Source organism: Oncorhynchus mykiss, chromosome 11 (genome assembly GCF_057628025.1).
Source record: "Oncorhynchus mykiss isolate SJ-2025 chromosome 11, ASM5762802v1, whole genome shotgun sequence".
Classification (NCBI taxonomy): Eukaryota; Metazoa; Chordata; class Actinopteri; order Salmoniformes; family Salmonidae; genus Oncorhynchus; species Oncorhynchus mykiss.
In genome coordinates this window covers 53,887,501-53,903,555 of record NC_143032.1, presented here as the reverse complement: position 1 = coordinate 53,903,555, position 16,055 = coordinate 53,887,501, and the positions used below count along the sequence as shown (strand labels likewise).

General features: G+C 46.4%; 1 protein-coding gene across 4 annotated transcripts in view; it reads left to right on the top strand.

Annotated features, from left to right (window-relative positions):
* Window positions 1–16,055, top strand: part of citb (citron rho-interacting serine/threonine kinase b) — a 57,225-nt gene that overhangs the window by 15,878 nt on the left and 25,292 nt on the right. For all 4 annotated transcript variants that reach the window (XM_036935731.2, XM_036935734.2, XM_090190449.1 and 1 more), the window contains exons 2-16: window positions 889–987; window positions 2,142–2,285; window positions 3,855–3,974; window positions 7,438–7,608; window positions 7,716–7,769; window positions 7,994–8,047; window positions 8,627–8,767; window positions 8,995–9,120; window positions 10,814–10,909; window positions 11,122–11,238; window positions 11,513–11,622; window positions 11,728–11,902; window positions 12,991–13,188; window positions 13,290–13,343; window positions 15,205–15,402. In XM_036935731.2, coding sequence (XP_036791626.1) covers window positions 979–987; window positions 2,142–2,285; window positions 3,855–3,974; window positions 7,438–7,608; window positions 7,716–7,769; window positions 7,994–8,047; window positions 8,627–8,767; window positions 8,995–9,120; window positions 10,814–10,909; window positions 11,122–11,238; window positions 11,513–11,622; window positions 11,728–11,902; window positions 12,991–13,188; window positions 13,290–13,343; window positions 15,205–15,402 — 1,767 coding nt within the window. In that variant the 5' untranslated portion in view covers window positions 889–978. The remainder of the gene's footprint in view (window positions 1–888; window positions 988–2,141; window positions 2,286–3,854; window positions 3,975–7,437; window positions 7,609–7,715; window positions 7,770–7,993; window positions 8,048–8,626; window positions 8,768–8,994; window positions 9,121–10,813; window positions 10,910–11,121; window positions 11,239–11,512; window positions 11,623–11,727; window positions 11,903–12,990; window positions 13,189–13,289; window positions 13,344–15,204; window positions 15,403–16,055) is intronic.

Genomic DNA, 16,055 nt, shown 5'->3' with positions numbered 1-16,055 from the left:
TGTTATGTGAAACCCCTGGGCCTGTGGCTGTCAAACTCCTCCACTGAGCTGCTGCTGTGAGCAGGAGTGGGAGAGAAGCCCATGCTTAATAGACAGTGACAGTCTTCTTTTCTTCATTCTCCTGCCTCTCCATCTCAAAGGCTGCCAAATATAGAGAATAGTGCTTAAAGAGGCGGCCATGTGCACACACACTCAGAATCACACTCTATTTTTAGGTTTGTCTTATTCCAGAATATACCCATACGGCATGGTCCACACGGTATGGTTCTATGTTTTTTCACTCTGTGATTAAAAGTAGTTCTCAGAATGGATGCTAATTATGTGTGTGATTATGTAATATAAGGAGTGTGCCTTGAAATGTAAAGCATCGCAGATTGAGCTACTGTGGAGTTTGGTGCTACTTTGGCCCCTCAAGTGTTGGGTTTGGTCTGATTACGGATTTTTGACTTCTGAGTTTTGAACATGGGCATGAAGGGGCTCATGTCGTTTTTTTGAATTCTTTGACTTGCGTTTCACTTGATTAGTTTAATTGTTTATTTACCTTAATTGTTTGATTAGAAGATAACATTCAATGATGATTATGAATGGCACTAAAGGCAGCTTTAGTATGGGGTTTTCTGCTCTTAACCCTGTTTCCTATACAAGCTACAACATGTTGGAAAAGGAATGTGAAAGTCCATTTATGTAATGTTGTCACGACATTAAACATCAATTCAATGGTGCTAATAATTTCCCATTTGATAAACTGTAAAAGGTGGTGTGGTATAACATAATGACATGAAAAGGTAAGTGCTGTAAATAAAAGCCCCACAGCTTTCAGGAGAGATTGTGTATATAGAGTGTTTACTGCAATTAGTCTCTCTCCCACGCTCTTTTTTTCTCCTGCAGATTAGTGGTTACAGCCCTCAGCTCTCTAGATAAGACCCGCTAAAGACATCAAGACACTAAATACAGAGAGCATTGAGAGACACAAGACACATGTCACAGGTACTCTTATGTTTGATATACTCTGTGTGTGTCAAGTTACTCTGTGTGTGTCAAGTTACTCTGTGTGTGTCAAGTTACTCTGTGTGTGTCAAGTTACTCTGTGTGTGTCAAGTTACTCTGTGTGTGTCAAGTTACTCTGTGTGTGTCAAGTTACTCTGTGTGTGTCAAGTTACTCTGTGTGTGTCTATGATTATGTGTTCATGTCCTGTGACTGACTGATGGTTCTCTGATTTGAGACTACTGTTGTTATGTGGTGTCTGTGTTGTCACTCCACATTACTGTGGTGCCTTGTGTTGCTACCCAGTGCTGGGACTCCATACCATAACCTTTTTTTTGTGTGTTATGTTGTGATTGTGTTAGCGGTAGCACTCCAACACAGCATGTAGTCTATGCACTCCAGTATGCACTGTGATTGTGTATCTGTGACACAGTTGACGGCCCTGCACCCGTGACTCTCAGTGCTCCTCAGGGGCTCTAATGGCTTCTTTAATTGCATCCATCCATCACCCAACTGGCTCATCTCTTAAACCACACATACTGAGATGAGCAGCTTGGCTTAGGAGGTACAGAAATAGCTTCCTATAGCTTAAAGGAACCCCCCCCCCCCAAAAAAAAAAAACGAGGTTTTGATATTGGGTTCATTAGTCTATTGTTGATATAGTCCCAACATGTTTTGCATGTCAGCAATCAAGATTTCAATCAGTATAACTTTCAGAATACAGAAATTCAGCTGGCACGGTGCATTTAGCATCATCTGATGCTGTATTTTGAAAGTTCTATATCTTGAAAACTTGATTGTAGTTTTTGGGTGGAATTTTCCTTAAAGATTTTTACCTCACAATTTCTTCATAGTAGGCTGGGTTCAAAGGAGATTTGGCAACGGTCATTTCTTTTTACATAATGGACTTAAATGTGCTGTTGTCTTTCACGTGCTTTCCTGTGAAGCACTGCTGCAAAGCCTTCTTCAATCCCAATCGCTGTGATCAAGGAAATGCTTTGCACAATCAACTTCAGTCCTTTGGTTTATTATAAATGGCCATGTTTATTACAGTAATGTAAGGTTGTGGTCACCTGCAAGAGTTCAGTTGACTTTGGGAAGATGAACTAATGCTGAAATGGACAAATAAAGCTGTCCTCCATGTTGCTGTATTCAGATGGAACAGGAGATCTCTCTAGTCCAGAGTAAGATGTCTGATCTGGAGTCAGTGCTGCAGCAGAAGGATGTGGAGCTGAAAGCCTCAGAGACACAAAGGACCATCCTGGAGCAAGACCTGGCTACCTACATAACCGAGTGCACCGTGAGTGGCCCAAGATCCTGTGTGTGTGTGTGTGTTTGTGTGTGTGTGATTCTGTAAAGCAGATAGGTACTATGGGTGTGTGTGTGTGTGTGTGTGTGTGTGTGTGATTCTGTAAAGCAGATAGGTACTATGCTCTTGTGTACTACATGCGGTGTTACCAACAGGCTTTATATAAACTCAGCAAAAAAAGAAACGTCCTTTCACTGTCAACTTCGTTTACTTTCAGCAAACTTAACGTGTAAATATTTGTATGAACATAACAAGATTCAACAACTGAGACATAAACTGAACAAGTTCAGACATGTGACTAACAGAAATTGAATAATGTGTCCCTGAACAAATGTGGGGTCAAAATCAAAGTAACAGTCAGTATCTGGTGTGGCCATCAGCTGCATTAAGTACTGCAGTGCATCTCCTCCTCATGGACTGCACCAGATGTGCCAGTTCTTGTTGTGAGATGTTACCCTACTTCCACCACGTCACCTGCAAATTCCTGGACATTTCTGGAGAGAATGGCCCTAGCCCTCACCCTCCGATCCAAAACGTCCCCGACGTGCTCAATAGGATTGAGATCCAGGCTCTTCGCTGGCAGAACAATGACATTCCTGTCTTGCATGAAATCATGCACAGAACAAGCAGTATGGCTGGTGGCATTGTCATGCTGGAGTGTCATGTCAGGATGAGTCTGCAGGAAGGGTACCACATGAGGGAGGAGGATGTCTTCCCTTTAACGCACAGCATTGAGATTGCCTGCAATGACAAAAAGCTCAGTCCGATGATCGATCCTCTAAATCGATCCTGCTCCAGAGCACAGGCCTCGGTGTAACGCTTATTCCTTCGACGATAGATAATAAACTGGTCAAGCGACGGTGGGTTTGTGCCCATAGGCAACATTGTTGCCGGTGATGTCTGGTGAGGACCTGCTGCGCAGTCCTACAAGCCCTCAGTCCAGCCTCTCTCAGCCTATTGCGGACAGTTTGAGCACTGATGGAGGGATTATACGTTCCTGGTGTAACTCGGGCAGTTGTTGTTGCCATCCTGTACCTGTCCCGCAGGTGTGATGTTCAGATGTACTGATCCTGTGCAGGTGTTGTTACACGTGGTCTGCCACTGCAAGGATGATCAGCTGTCCGTCCTGTCTCCCTGTAGCACTGTCTTAGGCGTCTCACAGTACGGACATTGCAATTTATGGCCCTGGCCACATCTGCAGTCCTCATGCCTCCTTGCAGCATGCCTAAGGCACGTACACGCAGATGAGCAGGGACCCAGGGCATCTTTCTTTTGGTGTTTTTCAGAGTCAGTAGAAAGGCCTCTTTAGTGTCCTAAGTTTTCATAACTGTGACCTTAATTGCCTACCGTCTGTAAGCTGTTAGTGTCTTAACGACCGTTCCACAGGTGCATGTTCATTAATTGTTTATGGTTCATTGAACAAGCATGGGAAACCGTGTTTAAACCCTTTACAATGAAGATCTGTGAAGCTATTTGGATTTTTAGGAATTATCTTTGAAAGACAGGGTCCTGAAAATGGTCCGTTTCTGTTCTTTGCTGAGTTTTATGTGTGTGTTTCAGAGTCTGAAGCTCAGTCTGGAGCAGGCCCGTATGGAGGTTTCCCAGGAAGACGACAAGGCGCTGCAGCTCCTCCACGGCATCCGGGAGCAGAGCAACAAGCTGCAGGAGATCAAAGAACAGGTAGAGGAGAGCGCCTCCTGTGGGGCATCAGATGCCTGGCAGGGGTTGTGGGTGGTGGAGGAAGTAACACAAAGTTGCCTCTAAACGCTGTTTAACTGTAATGTTTAGGGTTAAGATTTGGGGAGGGTAAGCTGATCCTAGCTCAGTGCCTACGGGCAACTTCTACCCAGAGTGCTGTGGAGGGATGTGCTGTCGAGGGTTGATTGCCCATCCCTATGGGGTGTGAGTCGTGTGGGGTGCGAGGAGAGTGCTACCCTGTCAAAGCCGGGTTAATTACAGAGGAGGAGGGTGTTGAGGCTTATCCACTGCTCCCTGTGTAGGTGGAGTCAGTAGACTGTTAAACACCCGGGTCTGGATTCCTGACTACATGGAACCAAATTCATGTGAATTAGTGTTGTTACTGTTGTTTCATTCTCAGATAATAGAGAAAAAGCCTTGAGTGCCACATAATAGAAGTCTGAAACAGACGTTCTAGTAGCGCCAGCCTTCTGTGAGTGTCAGCATTGACAATTTACTAGGAGTTTGCAGTATGGTGTCCAACAGTGGGCGTGAACTCAAACGCACTCTGCCGTGCACACAGGACTTGTCCTGACCATAAAGAAAGTCTCAGTGGATATCTCTCTAGTAGTGGCGTGCCTTTGCATAGCTCAGCGCCCCAGTACATCAAGGCGTCTCCTGTGTGTTTATCACTCGCCTCTTTCAGGAGTGATGTAGTGTCTCCTGAGTCTCTGCTGATTGAGGAGTGTAGAGGAAGGATAGAGTCACGTTCAGCCCACCATTATCCAAATAGTGTGTGTGTGTGTGTGTGTCTCTTTGTGTGTGTGAGTTTTTGTGTTTGTGCGTGGGGGGTTTGTGTGTGTGTGTGTGTGTGCTTGTGTGCGTGTGTGTGTGTGTGTGCAATGCGGATACAACAATGATCTGATTTGGTGAAGGGTTTCCAAGTTCGTGAATTAAGATATTGAAAGATTGACAGCAGAGGACAGTTAGACAGTATGAAAAAGCCCCCCCCCCCCCCCCCCCCCCCCTCCACGGCACAGAGCAGAATCCCTGGCAGTGGTTACCAGGCACAGGCGCTATAGCGCAATGGTTGCCATGGCAATGTGAACCATCCATACCTAGAAGTGGAGAGTGTGCAGTGCCGCTGATGCAGTGGGCAGCCTGTCGTGATGAGGCGATGGGGTTTTGGATCTTACATTATGGGAACCAGGGTGTTGGTGTTTCACCACTGTACTGTTGTCTTCACACCCACTCCATGGTCCCCCGTGGTGGTATCGTTACCGCTTACTGATACGGCTAATGCAAACCTGGGAATTAGCTATGGAAATGATTGACCCACTTAGAGTTCAAGTTCATAAAGTGGTTCGTAATTGTCATACATGCGAAGGAGTTAGGCTATTGGATATTTGCAGAGGTACTTTCCTGCTTGATTTTGAAGGCTGCATAAGGTCTTGAACAGTGCCTCTCACCCATGCTCTGTTTTAGGAGGCTGGAAGTCATGTTCATATTTATGCAGAATGTATTCAGTGTTGGCTCAACAAACATGGAAGATTGGGGATATGAGCAATACATGCTTTTCAGTGAGAGAAAGAGAAATCCATTGCAAGACAATCAGTACATGCAAATTCCGTAATTCTGAGAAGCAGTGAGAATTAAACACTAGGCTAATTGGAACCGATCCCTAACACTGAACACAAAGCACGCAGGCTGACAGACTATAACTGGGATAAGACAACTATTCTACCTCTTAGTATTGTATTTGTGATAGGTAGGTTTAATCCAGTTCTAAGGCCTACCTAAAGTAAGCTTCATTTGACCACTTTGTCAGCAAACTTACCTTTGGCACATACAACATGTCTGAAGATGACTGAAAGGAATGATTATTCTGTTCTGTAAGGCAGAGTGAAGCGTTAGAGGCAAGGCAGTGTTTTTTCCCCCACAGTACCATGGATTAGTCTCCCCCATCTTGAGAGGCTACAGCAGAACTATCACTCTCCCTGTCAGGGCTACACCTACTGCATTTGAAGCTCCCAGTGGGACTGTGCAGGTCGGGACGATAGGGAGGGACTTTCTGTGTGATTGTGTGTGTGCGTTTGCATGTGTGTGTGAGTTAGGTAACTCACACTCTGAATCAGCTCTTCTGGCGTGCACTGTTCCATTCTATTCACCCTGTATTCCCCCTTTTCGCTCTCTCTCTCTTTAATCCTATCCACTCCTTCCTGCCCCTGGCTCACTCCTCCCTCCTCCTCCATGGGTATCACTCAGCTCTGTACTTAAGCCCAGGCCTAGATCAGTTCTCCTGCTAATTGATGTTTAGGGCTGCCAGAGATTTGCTGTGATCCAGTCAGGGACCTAGGGGACTGGGGACACTGAGGAACTGATATGCTGGCGAAACACACTGTCATTTTGTATGAAGATTCTTTCCTACTTGAAATGGATTTGAATTTGACTCTACAAAGAGATTAAACGAAAGGTACCTGTGGTTTTAGGTTTATTCAGTCGATGCAAGTATTGCTCAAGTGAAAACCTTAATTATCAATTTAATTTACTGTTTACCTTTTTCTTCCTCAATTCATAGCTTCATGCCATGAATCCTAATTGACAATGCCAATCATCATTTACTCAAATAGTAAATGCTTTTTGTATCTTAATTAACATTATAAGGAGGTCCAAACATCATTTGGGAGGAAATTGTACTTGATTATGAAATTCCCTTGTCTTTCATTTTAATTTTTAAAACACGGCTTGAGTCATTTCTTACACATGACATTTTCTTATTATAATAGTTAATGACTCATGAAGTGTCTTCCTGTCACTTACTGTAGACAACAGGTGGACGTCCTCGGAGACACGCTTTAAGGGTTGATGGAGGAACACTTAGCAAGGTTTGAAACTGGATGGAAACAGGAGGAGAACTTTGAAATGAAAAGGGGCTAAGGAGGCGCTGGCTGGTGCTGCTGATGTTATCTGCTGCGCCTGTCGTGTTCCATTGTCAGGGTGTCCTCACCCTTCCCAGGCACAGAGACCATGCTACTTTTCATTAGCCTCTGCTAGTCCTAACCAGCCTGGTTGACAGGACTGCTGCATGCCCCGTGACCAGACCACGAGATGGAAATGAAAGCTGTTAGCCATAGCTAATCATTCATTACAACTTTAGAAGAGAAGGACACTAATGGATTTTAGCTGATGCACTTCTTCTCTGCCCTACCTTTCCTTGTTCCATAATGCTTTGTTCAATAGATTCCATTACACAGTATGTCCTTTTCTGTCTATTCGTTGTACCTCCCCTCCCCATCCCTCCCTCTCTCATGTCTGCCTATCTAATCTCTTTCTGCGATGCTTTCCGTTCCTTTCTATGTACTTTTCTTTCTTTTTTGGCACTCATCCTTCTCCTCATGTCTTTCACCTCTGCACTCCTCCGCTATCCCTCTCTCTCATTCCTCGTTCCTCTCGCATCCCTCTGCAGGAGTACCATGCCCAGCTGGAAGAGATGCGCGTGGCCATCAGGCAGCTGGAGGAGGACCTGTCTGCAGCCCGCCGCCGTAGCGACCTGTACGAGTCGGAGCTGAAGGAGTCTCGTCAGACCAGCGAGGAGCTGAAGAGGAAAGCAGCTGACTATCAACAGAGGATGCAGAAGGTTCTGTAGCTGTTCACACTGATATTGATCTCTTGGCTCAGACCCACGTTCAGAGAAGTTGAAAGGCATGTGTTGGTTTGACTGATTTTCAGCTTTTTGTCTTACAGGCTAAGGAGCAAGGCAAAACTGACACGGAGGAGCTTCTGTCAAAGCTGGAGAAGGTACCGCTTCAGTTCCATTGGCTCACATGTTGACATCCTATATGGTTCGATATGGTCCTTCAAGGAATGCTGTTCAGTCAATGGTTAGGAGACAAATGCCAAATTATAAAACAAAAGTTATTATGAGTGAAACAATGAAGATGGCTTGGGTGTAAAACTCTTAGGGACCAAGGAATGTGCAGCTTAAAAGGATGATGTTCTCTATCTTTCTCTTTCTGTTTCAGACCAATACTGAACAGCAAGTGAAAATTCAGGATCTCCAAGATAAGCTTGCCAAGGTAGAATATTTTGGTTGAAAACTTGCTGGATAATTAATTCATATTCAGCATATGCTGTAAGGGGAGAAGATATGTTCACCACACACAGACATGTGAAAAGTCCTCTTTCTCTCCTGCTAATGATGCGTGTCAACTCCTGATTGTCCTGTGAAGCAGATGCTGAGTTGTGGCCTGAGAGTAATTCAACTGTCTCCGCTAAAACCATCAGTACTTTGTTTCAGATTCATTGCCAGCGTTCAAACTATTCTGCCCCTGTCAGACATTGGCTGGTTTCTCCATTTATTAGGTTTTATAGAGATGAATATACATTTAATACCCTTTTCGTAAAAGTGATCATTTTTTAAAATCCAAATGGAATTCTCTAAGCTGTATGGGCACAATCAATCACATTTTCACCCAGTATTCTATGCTATTCATGGATTCAATTATCAATCAATCACATTTTCACCCAGTACTCTACGCTATTCATGGATTCAATTATCAATCAAGTCTTTACCGTTTGAACCACAACAGTTTAAAGTTATTTCAATGTAAGATAGATGACAGACCGTGTTTGTTGTACCCCGGTCCATAACACAGGCAGTGAAGGGAAGTAGTGAGACCACAGATCTCCTCCATAGTATTCGGGTGGCTAAGGAGCGCATGGAGCGTGAGCTGGAGAGGCTGCAGACCAAGGAGGACTCCAGTGACAGCCTCCGCAGACGCCTGAGGGAGACAGAGGTATGCAGTACTGACACACATTAGACAATAACTGCAAAGAAAGGACTAATTGAAACTCCCTGTTACTGTTGGCAGCAGATGTTCTCTAGCCTGAGTGATGTGTGTCTGTGTGTGTGTGTGTGTGTGTGTGTGTGTGTGTGTGTGTGTGTGTGTGTGTGTGTGTGTGTGTGTGTGTGTGTGTGTGTGTGTGTGTGTGTGTGTGTGTGTGTGTGTGTGTGTGTATGTAGGATGGCAGGAAGACCCTGGAGAACCAGGTGAAGAGGCTGGAGATAGTGGAGCGCAGGGAGTGTAAGCTGAAGGAGGACATGCAGAGCAAGGCCCAGCAGATCCAGCAGATGGCTGATAAAATCATGGTAAGGGGAGGGGAAAGAGGGCAACTCAGCCCCCCTCCGGTCCTCACAACTTTGCCCTTCGTTGGAGGATTGCTCTCCATCCGAGTGAGCATCACAAAGCCCTCCGGGAGTATGTGTTCTCAGTGCTCATACATACACACACACTCGCTCTCTTAGTTACACACACATACACACACACTCTCTCTCTCTTAGTTACACACACATACACACACACTATCTCTCTCTTAGTTACACACACATACACACACACTCTCTCTCTCTTAGTTACACACACATACACACACACTATCTCTTAGTTACACACACACACACACACACACACACACACACACACACACACACACACACTCTCTCTCTCTCTTAGTTACACACACATACACACACTCGCTCTCTTAGTTACACACACACACACTCTCTCTTAGTTACACACACACACACACACACACACACACACACACACACACACACACACACACACACACACACACACACACACACACACACACACACACACTCTCTCTCTCTCTCTCTCTCTCTCTTAGTTACACACACACACACACACACACACACACACTCTCTCTCTCTCTTAGTTACACACACATACGCTCTCTTAGTTACACACACATACACACACACTCTCTCTCGTAGTTGCACACACATACACAAACTCTTTCTCTTAGTTACACACACATACATACATTCTCTCTCTCTTAGTTACACACACACACACACACACACACACACACACACACACACACACACACACACACACACACACACACACACACACACACACACACACACACTCTCTCTCTTAGTTACACACACATACACACATATACTCTCTCGTAGTTGCACACACATACACAAACTCTTTCTCTTAGTTACACACACATACACACACTCTCTCTCTCTTAGTTACACACACACAAATCAAATCAAATCAAACGTATTTATATAGCCCTTCTTACATCAGCTGATATCTCAAAGTGCTGTACAGAACCCCAGCCTAAAACCCCAAACAGCAAGCAATGCAGGTGTAGAAGCACGGTGGCTAGGAAAAACTCCCTAGAAAGGCCAAAACCTAGGAAGAAACCTAGAGAGGAACCAGGCTATGTGGGGTAGCCAGTCCTCTTCTGGCTGTGCCGGGTGGAGATTATAACAGAACATGGCCAAGATGTTCAAATGTTCACACACACTCTATCTCTTAGTTACACACACATACACACACACTCTCTCTCGTAGTTGCACACACATACACAAACTCTTTCTCTTAGTTACACACACATACACACACACACACACACACTCTCTCTCTTAGTTACACACACACACACACACTCTCTCTCTCTGTCTTAGTTACACACACATACTCACACACACTTGTTATTCAGTTTGTGCCAAATCCTAATTGAGATCTGCAAGCACATGTGTAGTGTTAGCGTACCTCCACGTTATGAGCGTGAATCTCACATTAGGATTCGGGCCTTCCCTCTCTGGAGATTATTTATAGCTCTCTCTCTCTCTCTGTCTCAGACCCAAAAGTGTTTGTTTTCTTTTCCTGAGAACAATTATTTGTAGCATTTTATCCTTGCTGTACTGAATAATTTCATGGTGTTTGGGTCCTGAATTGAAAAGGGTGAATTAACAATGTACTGTACTGTAACATGTGTGTGTGTGTTTGTTTGCATAGCACCTGGAGGAGAGTCTTCGTGAGAGCCAGTCCACAGGACAACGAGTGGAAACACACATGGAGCAGAAGGAGAAGCTCTATGATGAGAAAATCAAGGTAGAGCCTCAAGGGACCTCCACTGTTCATCACAAACATTCTGCACTGTAGAATGTTATGGGCTACTGGTGTGTTTACATTGTTAGGGGAGGTTGTCGGCTATAACTGGAGCACAGATCTCCTGGGCAGGTTCCTTGGATCCCGGTTCTGGGCCTCTGATCCTGAGCTCTAGCATGGTTGATCCTGTGTTGTATCTCTCTTATATTGACAAGGTTCTGGAGAACCAGATGAAGGCAGACATGGCAGATAAGGAGATGCTGGAATCCAGTCAGAGCAAGTATGAGGAGGAGGTCCAGGAGAAGTGTTGCATCATCAGCGAGCAGAAGGCGGTAAGAGCTGCCCAAGCTAGTTAGGATGTGGCCAGGACGATTTTTACAATAATCACATGGACCTGGTTTATTTTTCACATTAACCACGCTGACTTGGTTTAATACAAAGTTCCAATAACCTTTTGCCAGGAAACTGTGATGTATCGTACATGTGCTGTGTTGTTCTGACAATAGTAGTGAGCATTTGATACTTTATAAATGCGATGCAAACTGTCAGACATGTTAAGGCTGCGTGAAAATGTGCTTTGAAACGTGTCTCTTCTGTCCATCCCAGACCATCAATGCCATGGACTCTAAGATGGCCAGCCTGGAGCAGAGGATTGCCGAGCTGTCTGAGGCCAACAAACTGGCAGCCAACAGCAGCATCTACACCCAGAAGAACATGTGAGTGTTGTGGACTATCTCAGTTAGTTACATAGTTAATTAGTTAGTTAGGAAGATTGTCTACTGACTGTGCTGCGTGTCTATTTATCTGTCTGGGCCGGACAGGAAAGCCCAGGAGGAGATGATCTCGGAGCTGAGGCAGCAGAAGTTCTACCTGGAGTCCCAGGCTGGGAAACTGGAGGCCCAGAATGCCAAGCTGGAGGAACATCTGGAGAAGATAAGCCAGCAGGAGCAGAGCAACAAGAGCCGAGTGCTGGAGCTGGAGACGAGGTTGAGAGAGGTGAGGAGAGAGGAAAGAGGAGATGGGGAGAGGACGAGGGCAGACAGGGGAGGAGAGGGTAGGAAGGTTGGGGTCACAGGAAGGAGGAGAGGGGAGGAAGGTTGGGGTCACATGAAGGAGGAGAGTGGAGGAAGGTTGGGGTCACAGGAAGGAGGAGAGGGGAGGAAGGTTGGGGTCACATGAAGGAGGAGAGTGGAGGAAGGTTGGGGTCACAGGAAGGAGGAGAGAGGAGGAAGGTTGGGGTCACAGGAAGGAGGAGAGGAGAGGGGAGGAAGGTTGGGGTCACATGAAGGAGGAGAAGGCAGGAAGGTTGGGGTCACAGGAAGGAGGAGAGGGCAGGAAGGTTGGGGTCACAGGAAGGAGGAGAGGAGAGGGGAGGAGGGTTGGGGTCACAGGAAGGAGGAGAGGAGAGGGCAGGATGGTTGGGTCACAGGAAGGAGGAGAAGGCAGGAAGGTTGGGGTCACAGGAAAGAGGAGAGGGCAGGAAGGTTGGGGTCACAGGAAGGAGGAGAAGAGAGGGGAGGAAGGTTGGGGTCACAGGAAGGAGGAGAGGGGAGGAAGGTTGGGGTCACAGGAAGGAGGAGAGGGGAGGAAGGTTGGGGTCACAGGAAGGAGGAGAGGGGAGGAAGGTTGGGGTCACAGGAAAGAGGAGAGGGGAGGACGGTTGGGGTCACAGGAAGGAGGAGAGGGGAGGAAGGTTGGGGTAACAGGAAGAAGGAGAGGGGAGGAAGGTTGGGGTCACAGGAAGGAGGAGAGGAAGGTTGGGGTCACAGGAAGGAGGAGAGGGGAGGACGGTTGGGGTCACAGGAAGGAGGAGAGGGGAGGAAGGTTGGGGTCACAGGAAGGAGGAGAGGGGAGGAAGGTGAAAAGAGGAGGAGGAAAAGAGGGCCAGGGGAGCAGTCGACGGGTTGGGCAGAGAGGGATGCCAGATAGAGGGGTCATGTAAGGTGAAAGGTCAAGCTCCACTGTGGGTTGTTGATTTGCCAGATCAGCATCTTTCTGACTCACTGACCCATCTGGATCCCTACTTCCTCTTCCTGACTCCTTTCTGTCTCTCCCTTCTCTCTGTTTGTCCCTCGTGTCGTTAGATGGGCTTGGAGCACGAGGAGCAGAAGCTGGAGATCAAACGTCAGGTGACAGAGCTGACTCTGTCGCTGCAGGAGAGGGTGTCTCAGATCAGCGGGCTGCAGGCGGCACGCCACTCCGTGGAGAGTCAGCTGCAGCAGGCCAAGTCAGAGCTGGAGGACACCACCGCTGAGGCTGAGGAGGAGATCTGTGTTCTCAGAGTGAGTGCAGGAGGGACACCCATACCAGTCTGCTGTTATTACTGTGATATTATGACGTACAGTACAGCCACCAAACCTGTCTCTCTCTCTCTGTCTGGTAGGCCCACCGAGACGAGATCCAGCGCAAGTATGATGCGCTCAGAGACAGCTGTGCGGTAGGCCACCCCTTTGTATCACCTTTTCTCTCTCTCTCTGCTACCTCTCTTTACCCTCTCTTTCTCTCTCCTTCTATTCTCTCTCACTCCTTTCAGGATTCGAAGGCATTAACTGAGTTGAATCAGATAAGATCAGCTATTACAGATTTCCATTGGCCGTGTTTCCAGCCATCACGCTCAGTGAGGCCTTTGTTTTTCCAGGAAAAAAGTAGAGCATCAATTAGGTTATCCGTCTGTTTTCAATCCCCACTGCTATTTCTACTATTTAGAAAAATATCAATTTGTTTTATGCGGTTCCTCCATATCTTTTTTGCCAAGAATAGAACTAAGTCTTGTATTTAGGTTGATGTGATGAATAATATATACCCATATCTTTTCATATCTCTTTGTCAGCGAGCGCATGAAAACTAACCCTGGGAAGATGAGGTTATTGTGTTGTGGTGAGGGATTTAAAAACCTTCAAAGTCACATTGTTTGAATCACTGCTGGGTCTCACTGTGGTTAATACATAATGGTCTCTCTTTATCCCCTTGCCCTACTTTTGTGATCCTCCCACTCGCAAGCTGTTGAGAAAGAGTATTCTTCCTAGATTCGGCTGGCCGATATTCAGGCAATCATTCCCAAGTTCGGAAACAAAATTGAGATTGTTACGCCTGGCCCCCCCCCCCCCCCCATGTCTATTTCTGTGTATTCTGTTTGTTCTGTTTAGATCATTGATAACACAGTGCTTCTTGCAGCCCTGCACCATTCAAAAACAGCAGAAATGAAACACGGGCAAGGTTGCATTGACATGAGGTAGTAGTGTATCAATAATAGATACTGTTATGTACTGATGACAAGTGTTATGTAACATGCCTGGAGGTGAAGGTCTGGGTCCTTTGGCTGTTGTTGGGAATTGGCTAGGCTTTGTTTACACATCTTCAGAGGGTAGTGAATTCTAACCAAACCCACTGTAATAAATCACAAACACCTGGATGCTAGCACCAGTGTTAATCTAACCCGGGTTCTGCTACTAGACTGTCCTGTGTTTCTGTGTGTCCTTTAAGGAAACTACAGAGCTTCAAACATGGCTTGTCCTGGAGTGTGTGTGTGTGTGTGTGTGTGTTATCATGAGCACCCAGTAGGATGGAGAGAGTACATTGCTGATGAACAGATCCCGGCTTATCAGTCCCGTTGTTGACCTCCCATCTCTTCTGAGCATTTTGACATTTCTGTCAGTCCTCAGCCCCTAGGGCCTGCTAGAGAGAGATGACTGATGTTTGTTCACTCCTCTGCCCTGTCGTCCTGCACGGTACAGAGCAGCCGGCTCCCCAGAGAGAGGAATAACATCTAACTCAGCTTCAGAAACCTCTAACCTTCATTTGCATAGGGTATGCACTAGTATGCTGGCTGATTAAGAGGACATAATGGTGCAGATGAATAGATGATGCAGTTCCCTGCTCAGCCCTGGAGAGTGACATGAAGGCTGTCTAAGATAATCATGTTTCCATGGATATGTATCTCTAATTGCAAAATGGTTGCCTTAGCGGGCTGTAATGTACGCAGCATTCACTGAAGGAAACTCACGGTGATCGTCTCAAGTGTTCGGTAATCCAACGAAACGCTGTGCGGGTTTCGATGAAATCCATACGCTCTGGTGAGGACTTTTCACTCTTGTCCGTCAACGTTCATCACCGTTCATTTAAATGATGAGTCTTAATGCCCTCCTCCCCCCTTCCCATTGATTGGTCCTTCTATTTCACTACATGATGAACAGGTCCACCACTACATCACTACATCGTAGTATACATTGAAAACATATACTGTTGTGTTGAGATGCTGGTAATGAACCTAGTGTAATTCTTCTCCATCCCTCCCTCAGGTGATCACAGACCTGGAGGAGCAGCTGACCCAGTTGACCCAGGAGAACTCTGAGCTGAACAGACAGAACTTCTATCTGTCCAAGCAGCTGGACGAGGCCACAGACGAGACGGAGGAGCGCCTGCAGCTGGGCCAGGACGTGGACCGCCTCCGCCGCGAGGTGGCTGACCGTGAGATGCACCTCAACAACCAGAAACAGGTGTGACTCACGCTCACACCCATCCTGCTCAGTGTACAACACTCGAATGTTACTAGAATGTGTTCATGGAGAGTCTAGTTTCTCATGTTCTCAATTCAATTCAATTCCACAGGCTTTATTGGCATGGGAAACACATGTTTACATTGCCAAAGAAAGTGAAATAATCTCCCTCTCTCTCATATATGCCCCAAAACACATAACTCTCCTCGGTCCTCAACAATCAATTACAGGTGACAACCACACTTCAGCAGCTACTGTGATTAAGTGGAGTATAAATCAGGCAGAAGATACTGGACTGTTCTTTTGTTATGAAGCGCTAGCTCAGTGAGCAGAGAGAGGAATAGGAGGCTGTGTGACGCTGTGCTCTGCCCCTGTGGGAGGGGGTGTGTAGGCGTTCAGTAGCTTCATCTCTCCGTCTCTCTGTCCTAGCTAGTGGTTGTGTAACCAGGGATGGAAGTCATAGATGAGGGATCCGACCGTGAGTGGGAGGGATGTGTCATCCACATCGTTCCCAGGTCGTGTCAGCCCTGGATGCGTGGACTTCAGAGGACCATGGTGCTGCTGCAGCTATATTTGTATCCCAGTGTTTGTCTCAAGCAGAGAAATAGGAAGCATAAAAACCTAGCTCAGTGTCAGCCCTATGTACAGTACAT